Source organism: Meriones unguiculatus, chromosome 20, assembly GCF_030254825.1.
Source record: "Meriones unguiculatus strain TT.TT164.6M chromosome 20, Bangor_MerUng_6.1, whole genome shotgun sequence".
In the NCBI taxonomy this organism is placed as follows: Eukaryota; Metazoa; Chordata; class Mammalia; order Rodentia; family Muridae; genus Meriones; species Meriones unguiculatus.
In genome coordinates, this window is record NC_083367.1 from 63953012 (window position 1) to 63970180 (window position 17169).

Genomic DNA, 17169 nt, shown 5'->3' on the forward strand with positions numbered 1-17169 from the left:
TTCAGCTTTCCTTGTCCAAGCAGGACATCTGTTATATACTTTTTTGTTTTGTTTTTGAGACAGGGTTTCTCTGGCTACTCTGGACTCACTCTGTAGACCAGGCTGGCCTTGAACTCAAGATCCACCCGCCTCTGCTTTTGCCTCTCCAAGTGCTGGGATTACAGGTGTGTGCTACCACACCTGGCTCTGTTGTACATTTTTACAGAAAAGTAATTTTATTTATCAATATACTTCTTTATTTTGCCCATCTGGATAGTGCAGAATTCACACTGAATCCATTTGGTCTTGTACACTTGGCAGAGGAGGAAAGGAAGCCTTCAGGACTTTTTTGCAGCACACTAACTAGACTTGCCTGGGATTTGAACCCAGGCTCCTCGTCTCCATGCTATTCCACCACATGGTTATGAGTGCACTGCATTCTGAAGACATTAAATTTCTCCCTCCCCCCCCCCCCCGCCAAATACAAAAGTCAAAGGAATTCTCCAACTTTTAAGAAATGGCTACAGTTACTAGAGAGGACAGCAGCAACCTTAAAATTCCTTTTGTGCATACACTGCCCCCTCATACAACAGCATTATGTGAAAATACGATTCACTGAGAAACACTTCATATGAAAAGGTATTATGAGGGCATTGCTACTTGTGCTGTAATTGTTTGTATTAGTTGTCAACTTGACAGGATCTAGAATCATCTAGGAGACAAGCTTCCTAGCATACCTGTGAAAAATTATCTTGGTTAGGGTTAGCCTTTGGGCATGCCTGTGGGAGATTATATGGATAGATGGGAAGGCCTGCCTACCTCGGGTGGCATCATTCCCTACGCTGGGGTCTAGGAATGGGTAGAAAGGATAAAGCTGCACAAGCATTTATTTCTCTCTGCTTCATAATTATAGATGGGATGTGACCATCTGGTTCAAGTTCCTGGAACTTTGATGCTGCTGTTGTCAACTGTACCCTTGAACGGTGAGCTGGAACAAATCTTGAATTGCTTTTGTTAAGATATTTTATCATAGCAATAGAAAAAGAAACTAAGAGTATTTTTAAGTGAGTCTGTATATTACTGTAACATTATACACATTTGAAAATGGAAAGAAGATAGTCTGCAAACGGTCTGTAAATAATGACTTAAAGCCTGACACCTACTGGCCGAGAACCCTTTCCCTAGAAGGAGTTCTAACACTGACCAGGTCCAGTATATAAAAACATCATTTTAAGGAAACTGCTTACCTGGAAACAGAAAAGGAATACTAACTTTAACCACTTCTAAACACCCTATCCTTGTCCTTAGAGACTTTGGAATACGCCAGAGCTTTAGACTGTCTGTCTAATGCTCTTTACTGGTCTAGGATGACAAGTACGGAATAAAATTCTAGCCTGACCAGGGAAACTAGACACTCGTGCTTTCCATGCAATGTCGTACGCTCTATTAAAGAGCACTTTAATTAAATGCGCCTCAGCTCCAGCACATTTCATTCACTAACTGCTTTTCCTTACCTAGATGCACAGAACCACACCCGTGACTCTTGTGAGTACTGCCTCTTCATATAATAAATACATGATTCAATGTTCAGATATTAAAAATAAATTAGAAAGATTGCGTCAGTGGATTAACATCTGTAAATACTGTATTCATAATGTCTAAAAATGAGTTAAAAGGGTAAAAACATCATGGTTTTAATGACCATATAAAAACAAATACCATTTGGAAAGTTGGGGAATGCACACAATTTTAACAGTTTGGCAGTAACTCTAGTTTCATCTAAACGCTCAAACGTCCCCACAGATGAGATTTGCACAGCTTGTGTGCATGCTCCACTCTCTTCACTTTCCGGTGTGCTCCTAGGACACTCAGGCTTGGCTTCTATTCCAGCAGGCCTGGCAGGCTGAGCCACCACCAGACTGGAACAACAAAGTGCAGTAAAATTTTCAGGCAAAAAGCATATAGTCACATGCCCTGGAAGACACGCTGCTGAGTCAGCACAGAGGACAACTCCGTAAGGGAGAAAACCTGGGAGAAGTACACGCGCTAGGCAGAACTCCACCCTGTGCCCACCAATCCCTGCTGCTGAGCTGCACTTGGGCCTGATGGAATCAGGAAGTAAGACAGAAAACTGTTGACAGTGATGACACTGTGAAGGACCCCAGAGAGAGTGAAAGAGAGAAAGGGCCAGCAAGGAAATGTCTTGCCATAGGTATGGAACGAGGGGAAGGAGAGATCTGGGCCCATGTCTGTGCTGTCTGAAAAAGCTGGAAAAATAAGCTAAAAGGAAGCAAATAAAAAGGTGGTGACTCCACAGATGAGGTGTATGCTGGAGACTGCGATAAACAAACGCAAATTCTGCCCAAGAAACACCATTTTAGTGTAAGGGTCAGAATTCATTCAGATTAAGTTCCAAGGAAAAAATAAAATAGCAAAACGTACAAGAAGGGGCTGGAGAAATGGCTCAGTGGTTAAGAGCACTGGCTGTTCTTCTAGAGGACCTGGGTTCAATTCCCAGCAGCTCATAACTGTCTGTAATCCAATTCCTGGGCACCCTTCCAGACATACATGCTGACAGGCACCAATGTACACATAATAAATAAATAAATAATTTAAAAAAAAAAAAAAAAAAAAACGTACAAGAAAACAGAGCACCATGAAAAAGGAAGAGCAGAAAGACACTGAGTTGACCTCTGTTATTAAACTCAACAGATCAAAAACCAGGAAGACATGAGTAACAAATCAGATGTTAAAGAATAACCAAGCAGATTTCAATGGAACCAAATAGAACTCCTAAAACTAGAATACAGCCCAGGACAACCCTTAAGTCCCAAGCTATGTACACAAATCCACATTGACACCACACTGGACTTCAGAACTCAGAAGACAGGGTCTTAAGAACAGGTAGAGAGACGAGCTGGGCACCTACTGAACAACTGTAGCCAGCGGCTTCCCAGCAGTGACCCCGGGGACTGAGTAACGACAGGGTCACTATGCTGGGCAAAGTACTGTCAGCCTGGAACTCACGCCTAGAAAGCCATCTTTGATGGACAGGGAAGATACATTCCATAACGGCCAAGTTATCAACAACAGACCTTCTTTAATCGGAACCCCGGTTTACTTTAAGGAGAAGAAAAATGACCTCAAGAAAGGCCTTATCTGGGTGTGGCGTTTCACGTTCTTTAATCCCAGAACTGCAGAGGCAGAGGCAGATGCAAAGGACTGAAATACAAGAAAATATAGTATACAAAAACAGGGCACATTGAAACACACCTGATAATCACTAACTCTATACAGTTTTCACACGACTAATTTTTATTTTAACACTAAGTAATAACTGGCTGCACTGGGAAAATCACGGCAGTTATGCCACTTTAGGTCATTTTTAAATTCAGAAAAGGAGTATGAAACTGAGTGATTTCAGAATTTATTTAACTTAGAAACATTAACAGACTAATGTTCTACACTGGGGGCTGGGGAGGGTGAAGACATACAACACAAACCTTCCCAACAGCTAGGATTGGTAGAGGCAGGTACAGCTACAAAACCCTGAGAGCTGACCCTCAATCACCCTGTAATGCGGAAGCCAGGAATAGCTAAGTAACAGGAACTATAAAAGTGACAGATTAAAATTCCTAGCTACAAAGATAGCTTGGATAAAATGATAAAATTCAACCAATATTTACCAAATGAAAGCTAATGAAGTCAGATTAACAGTAGAAGAAAAAAAATTGGTTTTGTTTTGTTTTTTTGAGACAGGTTTCTCTGTGTACCCTTGGCTGTCCTGAAACTAGCTCTGTAGACCAGGCTGGCCTTGAACTTATATAGACCTGCCTGCCTCAGCCTCCCGAGACTGGGTTTACAGGCATGCACCACCAACGTCCAGCTAGAAGAAAAATTTTAAGGGAAAAAAAATGCATCATTAGTAACAGAGGGTCACTTCATAAAGATGAAAAAGTTTAAGTCACCTGAAAGATATCATTAACCTTAGAGAAATCGTTTGAGCCCACCATTTTACTGATTCCTTAGATTTATATCCTAAGTTTATTTTATACAGTTTTTCAGAATTTCATACACAAACGTGCTGTGTTGACCACATTTTCATCCTTCCTTTCTCCAACCCACCCGCTTTCACTGAGTCAGACCTCTTCTATGACTGTTAGTTATGTGAGCCCCCACCTTAGCACATTAGTGTTGCTCAAATGTACATGTGTTTTGAGCTGACCACCTGAGCCTGGGTAACCATCAAGTCTAGTCCCTGGAGAGTCCTGGCCTCTCCCTCCCTCAGCAGCCACTGAATGCAGGGATCTCTTCACTGAGGGTGGGGCCTGACGAGGTTCCCCTCCCACTTGGTGTGGTGACTGGTGTGGTCATTATGCTGTCTTTATTTAGGCGACCACACTCTTGAGATGTCATGGGTAGAAGCTAACTCGCAGCAGGCTCCCTGGTCCCCTGGCTCCTACAATCTATCTTCTTTTGAGAAAGTCCACCATCTTAGTATCCCACCAACTATAAATCAGTAAGGATATAGATGTGAACAGTATTTTAACAAGTTCAACCTAATGGGCATCCATTAACTATACATATACAGAGAATTAATAAACCTTTCTGCACACAGAAAACACACTGATGAAATTGCTCCCTAAGCATAAGCTCAGTCTCAACAAATCTCTAGCAACAGTACTGGTTATCACTCAGATTTCCTGATCAATGCTATCAAGTAACTATCAATGCTATTTAGAAACAACAAAGAGCTAATGAGGAAATCTTAAACTTTTGAAAGCTAAGCACAATGCTGAGAACCCACAGGTTAAGGGGGATTCTTTAAATCTGAAAGTGAGGCTGCTTCCAAGCACTTTAACACAATAAGAATCAGTTCTACAAGGAATCATAGTATATCAAAATTATATTTCAAAACCTTACCAATACCTAAACTGCAGGCATAATTTTTGCACCATAGTTGTTAACTTGCAGTTGGAGATAACTGCTCTGTTAACGCTGTAACGTATGAGTCACTGCCACTAGAGCATCCCTGTGCTCTTCCAAAGTGTCACTGGGGATGCAAAGGTAAGCAAACACACACCTCCAGCCTCCAGGGGCCCGAGACATCCAGGCATCAGGCACAGAAGCACCCTAACGGAGGCAGCCACCAGGCACAGAGGCACCGTAATTGGCAGCTGGGAAGGATGCCAGGACCCTGTACCAGAAGACATGAGAGGCCTTCTGGGAAGTGATGCTCTGGGCTAAGGCCTCACAAGCACTGCGAAGGCACACGGGGCAGCAATCCAGGAAGGAGAAACAGCATATGTGCCCCTACATGGCTTTCTTGGCAGAGTCTCACAACAAGGCCCAGATTGGCCTTGAACGCAGCCCCTCCGGCCTCTGCTTCCCTAGAACTAGGACTGCAAGTAGACACCATTACACCCTGTGAAAGCGACCATGTTTTAAGCACTTAATGCCAAGCCATTATGTAATTTTCTGATCATCACTATAAAGGCAAGACACAGTAAAAATCATCTTTGCAAAACTGTTATACTTTCTAATTTCTTCCTTTTTAAAAATGTTTCCTGTTTCTATTATTATAGAATTTTTCTTTGACCACACATGCACAAGTATTTAAGACATATAAAATACTATTACACGTGATTGTGAAGTATCTCCTATACTGTTTTTTTTAATTTTTATTTTTATTAATTATAGTTTATTCACTTTGTATCCTAGATGTGGCCCCCTCCCCCATCCCTTCCCAATCCCACCCTCCCTTCCTCTTCTTCTTCTATCTCCCTGCCCCAGTCCAGTGATGGGAGATCTTCCTCCCCTTCCATCTGACCCTAGTCTATCAGGACTGGCTTCTTTGTCTTCCTCTGTGGACTGGTAAGGCTGCTCCCCCATTAGGGGGAGGTGATCAAAGAACCAGCCCATGAGTTCATATCAGAGACAATCCCTGTTCCTATTTTTTGGGAACCCTCTTAGACACTGAGCTGCCATGGGCTACTTCTATGCAGGGGTTCTAGGTTATCTCCATGCATGATCCTTGTTTGGAGTATCAGAAAAGACCCCTGGGCCCAAATTTTTTGGTTCTGTTGCTCTTCTTTTGGAGCTCCTGTCCCCTCCAGGTCTTTCTATCTCCCCCTTCTTTCATAAGATTCCCTGCACTCTGCCCAAAGTTTGGCTATGAGTCTCAGCATCTGCCCTGATACCCTGCTGGATAGTCTTTCAGAGGCCCTCTGTGATAGGCTCCTGTCCTATTCCCTGTTTTCTCCCTCTTCCGATGTCCATCTCATTTGCCTTTCTGAATGAAGATTGAGCATCTTACCCAGGGTCCTCCTTCTTGATTAGCTTCCTTAGGTGTACAGATTTTATATGTCTATATATATATGTCTATAGATATATGTCTATATTATATGTCTAATATCCACTTATAAATGAGTATATACCATGTGTATGAGTCACTGCCACTAGAGCATCCCTGTGCTCTTCCAAAGTGTCACTGGGGATGCAAAGGTAAGCAAACACACACCTCCAGCCTCCAGGGAGGAAGGTTTAAGTTTAAGTTTCTGCTTCTCGGATACCTCACTCAGGATGATCTTTTCTAGATCCCACCATTTGCCTGCAAATTTCATGATTTCCTTGTTTTTAATTGCTGAGTAGTATTCCATGGTGTAAATGTACCACAATTTCTGTATCCATTCCTCAACTGAAGCATATCTGGGTTGTTTCCAGCTTCTGGCTATTACGAATAAAGCTACTACGAACATGGTTGAGCAAATGTCCTTTTTGTACACTTGAGCATCTTTTGGATACATGCCTAGGAGTGGTATAGCTGGATCTTGAGGTAGCACTATTCCTAATTGTCTGAGAGAGTGCCAGATTGATTTCCAAAGTGGTTGTACAAGTTTACATTCCCACCAGCAATGGAGTAGCGTTCCCCTTTCTCCAAATCCTCTCCAGCGTGTGTTGTCCCTTGAGTTTTTGATCTTAGCCATTCTGATGGGTGTAAGGTGAAATCTCAGGGTTGTTTTGATTTGCATTTCCCTGATGACTAAGAATGTTGAGCATTTCTTTCCTATACTGTTTTTAAAACTATAAAAATCAGCTAGGTTTGGTGGCACATGCCTTTAATCCCAGCACTGGGGAGGCAGAGGCTAGTAGATCTTTGGGTGTTAACAGTCAGCTTGGTCTACAGAGCGAGTTCCAGGCCAGTGAGGACTACACAGTGAGACCCTGTGTCAAAAACTATACCCCATCTGTTCTCCCCCCCCAAAAAAAAAACCCAGAAAATAGTTGTGTGTTCACATGTGTGTGGAGGCCAGGAGGCCAGAGGTCACACAGATTGCCTTTCTTGCTCTCCATCTTATTTTCACTGAACTTGGCTCACTGACTCAGACAGGCTGGCTGGGCAGTGGGGCCTAATCAGTGCCTTCCCAGGGCTGTAAATACAGGTGAGCTTTTGTTTCATTTTTACCTGAATTCTGGACCGTGGGTCCCCGTGAATGTGCATGTTACCATCTGACCCAGTCTCCTCAGCACCTCACTGTAATATTTAAGATGCTTCAGAGAGTTCTGTTATTGAAATAAAGAGGTTTTACTGTACAAGAGACTGTGAAGTTGCTTTCTATATTGTCTTTATGAGCTGGGTATGGTGGCCCATGCCTGTAATCCTAGCACTCAGGAAGGTAGAGGCAGGCAGATCTGTGAGTTTGAGGCCAGCCTGGTCTACAAAAGGAGTCCAGGACAGCCAAGGCTCCATAGAGAAATGCTGTCTCAGAAATACAAAACAAACAAAAAGAAACCCACAACCAAAAAACTGTCCTCAGAATCTAGTACAGTAAAGAGTTTCATTTCCTACCCAGATTTCTAATGCTCTGTGCTCATTTAATTCAACCAAAAAGCTGCATAATAGATATGTATAATGTCAGATACTGGCTCTGGAAGGGGAAGTTGGAAGAGGGGGTAACAGGCACTCCAAGAATGTCATTACTCCTATAAAGTGACCACGTAATCAAAAAAGGATCCAAATCAACTAGCAAAGATAATCCTGGTATAGAACTTACAGCTCATCGTACAGATCAAGGTCAACTGCTATTAATTAGTTTATTTCGACACATACAAAAATTCTCAAAGCTGATCTTTTAGATAAGCTCAAGTTTACTTAAATTCACTGTAGGATTATGTGAGGGCATAATCTTAGGAGACATCTAACAGGTCAAGACTGAAACCCTCCTAACGCCTGTCTCCGTATTTGCGAAACGGACTATAAGAGGTATGCCCACTGAAGCAGAGCTCAGCACTCTACTGAGCAAAGATTAGAAACAAAGCCCAGATGATCCCTCTAAGAGGTGAAGTTACTGATTAATTGTCTTTAGCAATGGAGAACTGCCCAATTAAAGTTCTTCTAAAAGATTTCTTTATTCCATTATGACTTTACCAAGAGCTCTTAAAAGTCACGAGAATTCAGGGCTAGAGAGACGGCCCCGTGGTTAAGAGCACTGGCTGCTCTTCCAGAGGAACAGGATTCGGGTCCCAGAACCTACACGGCTGCTTACAACTGTCAGTTAACTCCAATTCCAGAGCACCCAGTGGCCTCTTCTAAGCTCCTTGGGCACCAGGAATGCATGTGGTATACAGTTATGCCTATGGACAAAACACCCATACACATAAAACATTTTTTAAAGAAATCATGTGACTTCAGAGATAAATGTATATTTAAGAAAATACCGTAAGAACAATGAAGACAAAAACTGTGTCTGAAAAGAAGTAAAGCCATTCTCTCCTAAATGCTAAGGCAATCCAGCAGCATCTCAAATGTCCAGATGATGCATTAATTTCCCAACACTTAGCTCTTACAACAAAAGCCTGAGCGCCACCTCAGCTTAAAATGTTACTGAGTCCACCTGACCTCAGACATGATTAAAGGAAGGAGAAAAATAATCAAAACTCCAGCTGTATGTAGGAAAGGGAAGGGGTTGTGTACTAGGCTAGCAAGCAACAGTGACAACCTTACTGTCTGGGAGCACTGAAAAATGAGACTTTGGTTTGACCAAGAACCACCTGGGAAGAGGAAACCAGGAGAACTGCAGAAGGCTCCCCAGCCTGCCCCTTTCCCTCAGACGGCAACGGTTTATCACCTGGTCCAGGAGAGAACACGCACCACCTGGAACTGTGATTACAGGTAGGGAAGGGCACCCGCAGCCAGGACAGCTGGAATTTGCCTTCAGAGCAGCAGATAACAAAGTAGGAAGTGCTCACACAGGTCATTCAAGGAGGTCCCAGGCAACTGGCCTTCAGGGCAGGGACTACGGTCTCTTCACTGCAAACACAAGGCTCCACCATCGAATAAAACTTTTTACTCTGCATGTGTGTATGTGTTGACTGCTAAGCTGAAGCAGGATGTACACCTCAGGTCGATTAAAATATTACAAACTGTCCTCTTAGGAATAGGGCTTATGTCATAAACCACTGTCAAAGTTGCAGGGTAACTGTGTAACTGGATTTTCAATTTCTGGAATGTTTGACAACAAATCTCAAAATCAAATTTCGTTAGAAATCTTTGGCTTGAATTAGGTTTTATTTCCAACAAGTGGCCAGTTGTTTCATACCTAAGAAAACCCAGCAGCAACTGCCCGGATATACTACCAACAAGGCAGTTATTTCAACAGCAGCAGTACCAGGTCCTGAAGCTCGTTTCTGTATAAACACGACACCTAGACAGATTCAGGACACTGAATTCATCTGAGCCCCAACTTCAACAGACTAAATGAAACCAGGCACTCTAATCTTCCAAATTCCTTAACACTTTTCTAAATTATCTTTCTCTAAATACCCACTAAAAAAAAAAAAGGTTTTCATCAATCTACAAGTAGCTTCGGTATTTCAAAATAAATATGAAAAGACGTGCTGGTATTTGTAAAAGTGCCATAATCAAAACTCCCCGTACAAGCCAATCTACTACCCACCCATCACAGATCAATCAGGGGTTCCCTAAGGTGCTTCCCGCCCCAGGTCCTCATTTCCAAGGTTCAGGCTTTTCCCAGTGGCTCTTTCATCCGCAACTTTACTACTAAAACCGCACCAAAAAAAAAAAAAAAAAAAGGAACCGGAGAAAAGAATTTTTGCAGACTCGGATAGCAAAACCGTACTGCTAATTCCACAAACGGTAACATAAAATAAGCAAAACAAAATTCCTGGCCATTTACCAAGCAGGAACCAAAGTCCCACTAAGCAGCTCGGGCCTGGGCCTTTTTTGTTATTATTTTTTTTCCCCTTCTGCAAGCCAACACGTAATCTAAGTGCTCAGTCATTTCCCTCTCGATAGTCGATTCACTCCGAAAACGTCCCATTCAAACCGAAAAGACGGCAAAACAAGAGGAAAAAATGAGAGATTTGAAGGCAGAGGGCGCGGAGCGCGGCTCCGGGAGACCGCAGCGTCCTCCCCGCCCGGCTCGTCCCCGCGGCGCGCGGGGCCGCCGTCCGGAGGAGGGCGAGGAGGAGGCAGGCGACGTGCGGCAGCCTCCGGGGCAGCCGCGGCTCCGGGGCTGCGGGAACTTTCCGTCCCGGGAAAGCGGCCGCCCCCGCTCAGGCGCAAACTTTGCAAAGCCGCCGCCCCGGGGACCCGACCCCCGGCGCCCGGCGCGACCCGGCTCCGGTGCCCGCGGCGGCGGCCCGGGCGGGGGTGGGGGTGGGGAGGGGACTCGCGAGCGACCGTCCGGGGCCCTCCGGCCTCCCTTCCGCCGCCCCGAACGGCCGGGCCGGCCTGCGCCGCGCGCCCCTCACCTTGGTGGCCATGGCTGGCGGTTCCCCGGCCCCGGTGGGCCGCCTGGTGTCCCGCGCCGCGGCGGTTCGGCCCTAGCCGGGCGGGGAGGACGGCTCCGGCTGCGGCTCGGCGGCTCCGCGTCAGCCCTGCTCTCGGCGCTCGGGCCCCCGCGGCGAGCTCGGCGACTCCCGCCGCCGCCCGCGCCTGCAGTTCCTGAAAGTCCCCGGCTGCGCGGCCCCCGCCCCCGCCGGCCAAGCCTCCCATGGACCGCGGCGTGCGCGGCGCGGCCGGCGGAAGCGCGCCTGGGGCCTCGGCCGCAGCCCGGCCTCCCCGCCCGCCCCGGCCTCCGCCCCGCCGCCGCCGCTGCCGCCCGCGGCCCTGTGTGCGGGGAGGCCGCGGAGCGAGCGGCGGCGGCGGCGGCGGGGGCGGGCGGGGGGACGCCGGGGTCGCGGCCTGGTCATCGCGGGGCGCGACGCTGAGCCTGGGCTGTGTCCCGGGCCCGGCCCGCAGCGTGCGGGAGGAGGACAGCGTTTGCTCTGTCCTGACCGAGCTACCCGCGTGGGATCCCGGGCCCACGGCGGGGGTGCTAGGGGGTCGGGGTAGCTTCGGGCTGGCTACCCGTAGGGCCACAGAGCCAACCAGCCCGGGCTAGCTATAGTTTCCTGCTCCCGGGCTGGGAGATCCTGCCTCCTGCATGGAGTTTCCCTTCCCAAGGCTGAGATCTGGCCTGGGCTTCTGGGCCTGGACACTTGGGGACTCCATTCCGAGATGACCCACTTTTACCCTTTGGATCATTTAAAAATGCCTCAGAGTTCTGAGGGCACAACAGGTTTCCTTAAGTTGAAACAGAAGTCCAAACTATAACGTCTTTAATAATGAGTTTTTTTGCCCACAGTTGAATCTGTGTGAGTTTTATTAATAAACAAATGAATTGAGCGAGGAGACTTTTACAAAAGACTGGAAGATTTGCCTTAACTGATGCGGTAGTTTAATACATTGTGGTTTTATTTAGGATGTATCTTCTAGACAAATGCGATTCTACTAACCCAGGAAGTTCGTTTTTAAATTTACTGTCAAATTTGCAGCTTCTAGGACTGGGGTGGTAGGATGAATGACGAATATATTTGAGCCCTTGAGTTTGCTCCCCAGCACCTCTAAAAATTTCTTTGACTCTCCAGAGAGTTTGCTAGTTACAGCCAATAATAGTGTTTAAGCGGTACTATAGAATTTTCTGTGATTTTGTGTGTGTGTGTGTGTGTGTGTGCGTTAAGCTCATGGTCAATGCTATAGTTAGCCATGGTTAATATTCTTGAGTGTCTCTGTGTGTGTGTGTGTGTGTGTGTGTGTGTGTGTGTGTGTGTGTGTGTGACTGCTGGCTAGTTTTGACAACTAAGACAAACAAGAGTCATGTTGGAACCGGGACGGGGAACCTCACTTGAAAAAAAAAATGCCCCTACCAGATTGGACTTCAGGCAAGCCTGTGGTGCATTTTCTTGATTGATGAAAGATGTGTGAAGGCCCAGCTCACTTGGGCAGTACTGTATCTTGCTGGTGGTCCTGGTTGCTGCCAGAAAGCAGGTTGAGCAAGCCAGGCGGAGAAAATCAGTAAGCAGTATTCCTCCATGAGCTCTCTCAGTGCCTGCCTCCAGTTTCCTGTCTTGAGTTAATGCCCTAATTTCCTTCTGTGAGGGAGACTGGAAGTGCAAGCTAAATAAGCCCTCTCCCCACCAAGTTGCTTACCACAGTGTCTTATCACCGAAACAGAAACCCTAACAACCCTCTCCCCCACACAGAAACACACATTAGTCTTGAGTGGGTACATGCATGTAACACGTGTGGAGGTCAGGGGACAACTTGGAGGAATCCATTCTCTCCTTCCACTATGTGAGTCCTGAGGATCAAACTGAGGCTGTAACACTCAGCAACATGATCCTTTATCAGCTGAGCCATCGGGGCAGACCAAGCTGTCTTAAGTACAGGAAGAGGAAAGTCATTGAGATCCTTCTTTTTGTATACGAGGCTTGAAGCCTCCAACTCACTTCACCCTTAGAGAAAGTCATGATCTCATTATAACAGCGACAAATCATAGCTCAAATAAATTAACCTATTTGTTAATACCAAAATTGAAAGTAACCGTGGCCTTAACCAGCAGCTTCAGGAACACAGTCCCCTTTCAGACTTGGACAAGTTATCAAAGCATCTTAAAGCCAAATTGAAAACACCTGCATACTTGTGACTAGCACTGTCCCAACAAAAAAGGTGCACTTATATAAATTAAGTTCTAGGAGACTCATAAAAGGATAATACCACCAATCCTGTGTCCACACATATTCCCCAACCCTGGATTCAGCCAGGCTCAGATTGAAAATACCTGAAAAAAAAAAAAAATTGCATCTGCACTGCTCCTGTACAGACTTCCTTTTCTGGCCATTATTTTCTAGACACATAAAATAACAGCGATTTACCTGCCATTTGTATTATAAATGGTTCAAAACGTATGGGAGGATGCATAGAGGTTCTGTGGGGGAAATGGAGCATTTTCAGACTCACGGGGAGTCTGGGGCCTCCCACCCCTGGATATCAAGGGCAAACAGTATTTTAAGAGTGTTTCTGAAGACGAAAAAGAACGTTGTGTAGAGTACAAGCCGTTTATGTGAAAAGCATGGAAATATGCTATACAAGACCAGAAAAATTATGGGAAGTTTAACCAGATCCTGTTGTCCATTCTGAAAAGTCATTTTAAAGCATAAGTTTATATTAAAAAATTATTTAATTTCATGTGTATGAGTGCCAGAAGAGGGCACTGGACCCCTGGGGCTGGTGCTATAGATGGTTGGGAGCTTCATCTGTGTGAATCAAATCTGGATCCTCTGGCAGAGCAGCCAGAGTCCTTAACCACCACCATCTCTCCAGCCCCTTTTAAAGTTCATAGTTTAAGGAACAAGTAAATAACTCACTTTTTTAAATTGATAAACAAGCGAAAATTTGTTTTTAAAATGTTTACTTAATAAACAAGTAGAAACACTCACTGTTCTGTAAGGTGCCAATAGGAAGGTGCAAAGTCACCTGGGAAGACAGGCCTTTCTACACCTGCTTGTAGGGGCCTGGGTACAGGGCACCAAGATTCAGCTTTTCCTGCCTATTATGAATAGGCAGCATCTCCCCAAGGCTCCTGTGTTAAAGGCTTGATTTCCTGTTGTGGGATAGATGATTAGATCATGAAAATGCTCAGCCAAACTAATGAATGGATTAATCTATTGATGGATTCATAACTTAATGACATTATTATGAAGTAGAAATTTCTAGACGTGGAGCCCAGTTGAAAGAAGCAGGTCATTGAGGCATAGCATTCTTGATGTTTATACTTTGTTTTTAAATTTTTTTTTTAAATAAAAGCTCATGATTTTACTGTCTTCATTACAAAATCAGCGCAGACCTGGACCTCTTGGCCCTTTCTCTTACCACTCCCCAGTCCACACTGCTCGTGTCTCTGAATAGCCAGGCCTCTCTCAGTTCTGCAGCGGGCCTCATCACACTCAAGCCTCTCAGTCTGTTGATAGTTTTAGTCTTTGTGAAAGCAGGCTTAGTCTGTCCACTGTCGCCACTCTGTTTCATGTCATGACACCTCTTTCCCTGGGTGTACCGAGAACCCTTGCCTCTCTTGTACTGTGTCACTTTGTGGGGCCAGTACTTGCCACATTTCTTGCAGAAAGCCAGGTGGATCTTAGGAAAGTTCACCTTCACCGTGTTTGCAGGAGCAACATGAGCATAAGAAAAGGAAGAGGCAAGGTTGTATCTTACCCACTTCGTGGCCATTGTGAGGTAAACAGTTTCGCTCCATCATGCCCATTTGGCGGTGATGCCCTACCTTATCACAGGTCCACAGCAATGGAGCCAACTGACCTTGGACTGAAACCACAATTCAAAATGAGTTTCTTCCCCCTCTAGTTATTTCTGGAATTGGTAACTGTTACAAAATGGTGGCACACCACATAAATGATTTATGTATGCATGACTTGTTTTGATTTTTAGATTTAACCATGGAGAATTGATAAACAGTGTGGGGATATTCCTCAAAAAAAAAAAAATTACAAACAGAACTACAGGATGGCTCAATGATCTCACTTCTGTGCATGTATCCAAAGGAAGTTATATTCATTCATGTCTCAAATTTGTGTTTCTATGTTCATAGCAATTCACACATTCAAGAGATATGAAACCATCCAAATGCCCATCAATAGATGATCCCTTAAGGATAAACAAAAGATGTTTTGTCATTTGTTTCAATATGAAGGTGGTGATTCATATAGGAATGGCTCCCATAGCTCATGTGTTTGATTGTTTGGCCCGTAAAGAGTGGCACTATTAGGAGGTGCGAGTCTTGTTGGAGCAGGTGTGGTGTACTTGGAGGAAGTGTGTCACTGTGGGGGTGGGCTTTGAGGCCTCCTATGCTTAAGCTAGCCCAGTGTGGCTCACAGTCTCCTTCAGCTGCCTGTGGATCAAGATAAAGAACTCTCAGCTACTCCAGCACCATGTCTGCCTGCGTGCAGCCATGCTTCCCATCGTGATGAAGATGGGCTGAGCCTCTGAAACTGTGAGCCAGCCCCAATTAAATGTTTCCTTTGTAAGAAATGCCATTGTCATGTTTTCACAGCAATAAAACCCAAACTAAGATAATGGATGGACCTTGGAATGTTATGCTAAGTGAATTAAGCTAGAACAAATACTGTGTAATTCTCTCCACCTTTTTTGGTAGAATCCAAAAGAGTTGAACATTTAAGAACAAAGTAAAATGAAGATCACCAGGAGCCTGGAGTGGTGAGGATGGAGAATGTTGGTCAAAAGCAGAGGGAGAAAGAATCCTGTGAAACCTTGTGCTAGGGACAGGGTTCGTAATAGGAAAAGAAAAGCCACTAACTCTCGCCCTGGGTGGTTAGGTGTGATGTTTACAAGGTTAATATTTTTGTTTCAACTGCAGAAATTAATATTTTTGTTACTGTCACTCAGAAACTCTTTGGCTCCAAACTCTAGTAAAATGCTTTTTTAATTAAGATTTTTGAGAACTTGCTTTTTCTTTCATACAGCTTTGATGGTTCAACAGAACAGAAAGTCTGTTTCTATTCCATTTCCCTTCTCTCATTGGCCCTCCTTTCTTCCTCTGACTACCGGCGTTTACACCAAGAGATCTGGAGTCTGTCACTTTCAAACCTGGCTTCAACCACACTTGCCTTGACTCGCCAGCACTGTATCTCCTCCACAGAGAGGAACAGGCCTGGTTTCTTGATGTGCAACGTAGGCAGCCAGCTGTAAGGGGTCCTGTACTTGGATGAGATCTGCATACACCTAAGATACCACTTCACCTCCATTTCCTGAACTGCAAAAGGAGATAAACATGGTTCCAACCTCAAGCGGCTGTGTAGATTATAAAAGGTAACTGTCATGGTTTGAATGAGAATGGTCCCATAGGCTTATATGTTTGAGTACTTGGTTCCCAGCTGGTAGAATTATTTGGGAAGGATTAGGAGGTGTGGTCTTGTTGGAGGAGGTGGACTTTGAGGTTTCGAAGATTCATGCCATTTCCCCTAGTATCTCTCTCTTCCTCCCTCCAACTTTGTGGATCAAGAGGTTAGCACTTAGTAGGCTCTTGCCTTTGGGCCTTTATTCTGTCATCATGGACTCTAACACTCAGAAACTGTAAGCCCAAAATTAAATGCTTTCTTTGTTACGCTGCTTTGTTCATGATGTTTTATCACAGCAATAGAAAGTAACTAAAATATAATGCACATAAGAGTGGCATGTTTACATGTATCATTGGCAAATATTAGTTATAATAATCGTTATGTCCTTTGGTCAAAATCAGTCTGTGCGTATGTTGTAGAAGCTCAGAGCCCAACTAAGTGAAGATTAACTAATATGAAAGGAACATGGAACTATGACAGTGTGTGGGCCACTGTGGGATAGGATTAATGCTGTTGGAGGCTTGGAAAGGTAGGGGCACTGCTGACTGTGGTGGGCAGCCTAGATCTAGCACGTGGAGAGAGAGAGGCAGCTATCTGCTTCTTCATCCCACTTTGTGCCATGAGTTTACTGAGGTTAAAATGAGTCTCAGTGTGGTTCAACTAAGACATCCTCCAGAGTGTTGGGCACCTGAATACTTGGTTGTCAGTTCGTGGTGCTGTTTGGGTAGGTTTGGGAAGTGTAGCCTTGTTGGTGGAGTGTGTCTTCCAGCTGTGAGTGGGTTTTGAGGTTTCAAAGCTCTGTGCCATTCTGAGACATTCTGTGCCATGTCTCTGTTTCATGCTTGAAATTTTAAGATAGAAACCCTCAGGTGTCAAACCCTCAGCTTCTAGCTCTAGCTGCCATGTCTGTCACGTGTCACCATACTGTACCTGCCACCATACTGTTCCTGCCACTATGAATCCTAACCCTCAGGAACC

General features: G+C 44.9%; 1 protein-coding gene across 2 annotated transcripts in view; it reads right to left on the reverse strand.

Moving 5' to 3' along the window:
• Snx9 (sorting nexin 9) overlaps positions 1-10904 on the reverse strand; it is a 78785-nt gene extending 67881 nt beyond the window's left edge. For both annotated transcript variants that reach the window (XM_021635723.2, XM_060373549.1), the window contains exon 1: positions 10753-10904. In XM_021635723.2, coding sequence (XP_021491398.1) covers positions 10753-10764 — 12 coding nt within the window. In that variant the 5' untranslated portion in view covers positions 10765-10904. The remainder of the gene's footprint in view (positions 1-10752) is intronic.
• Between the last annotated feature and the right edge of the window lie 6265 nt (positions 10905-17169).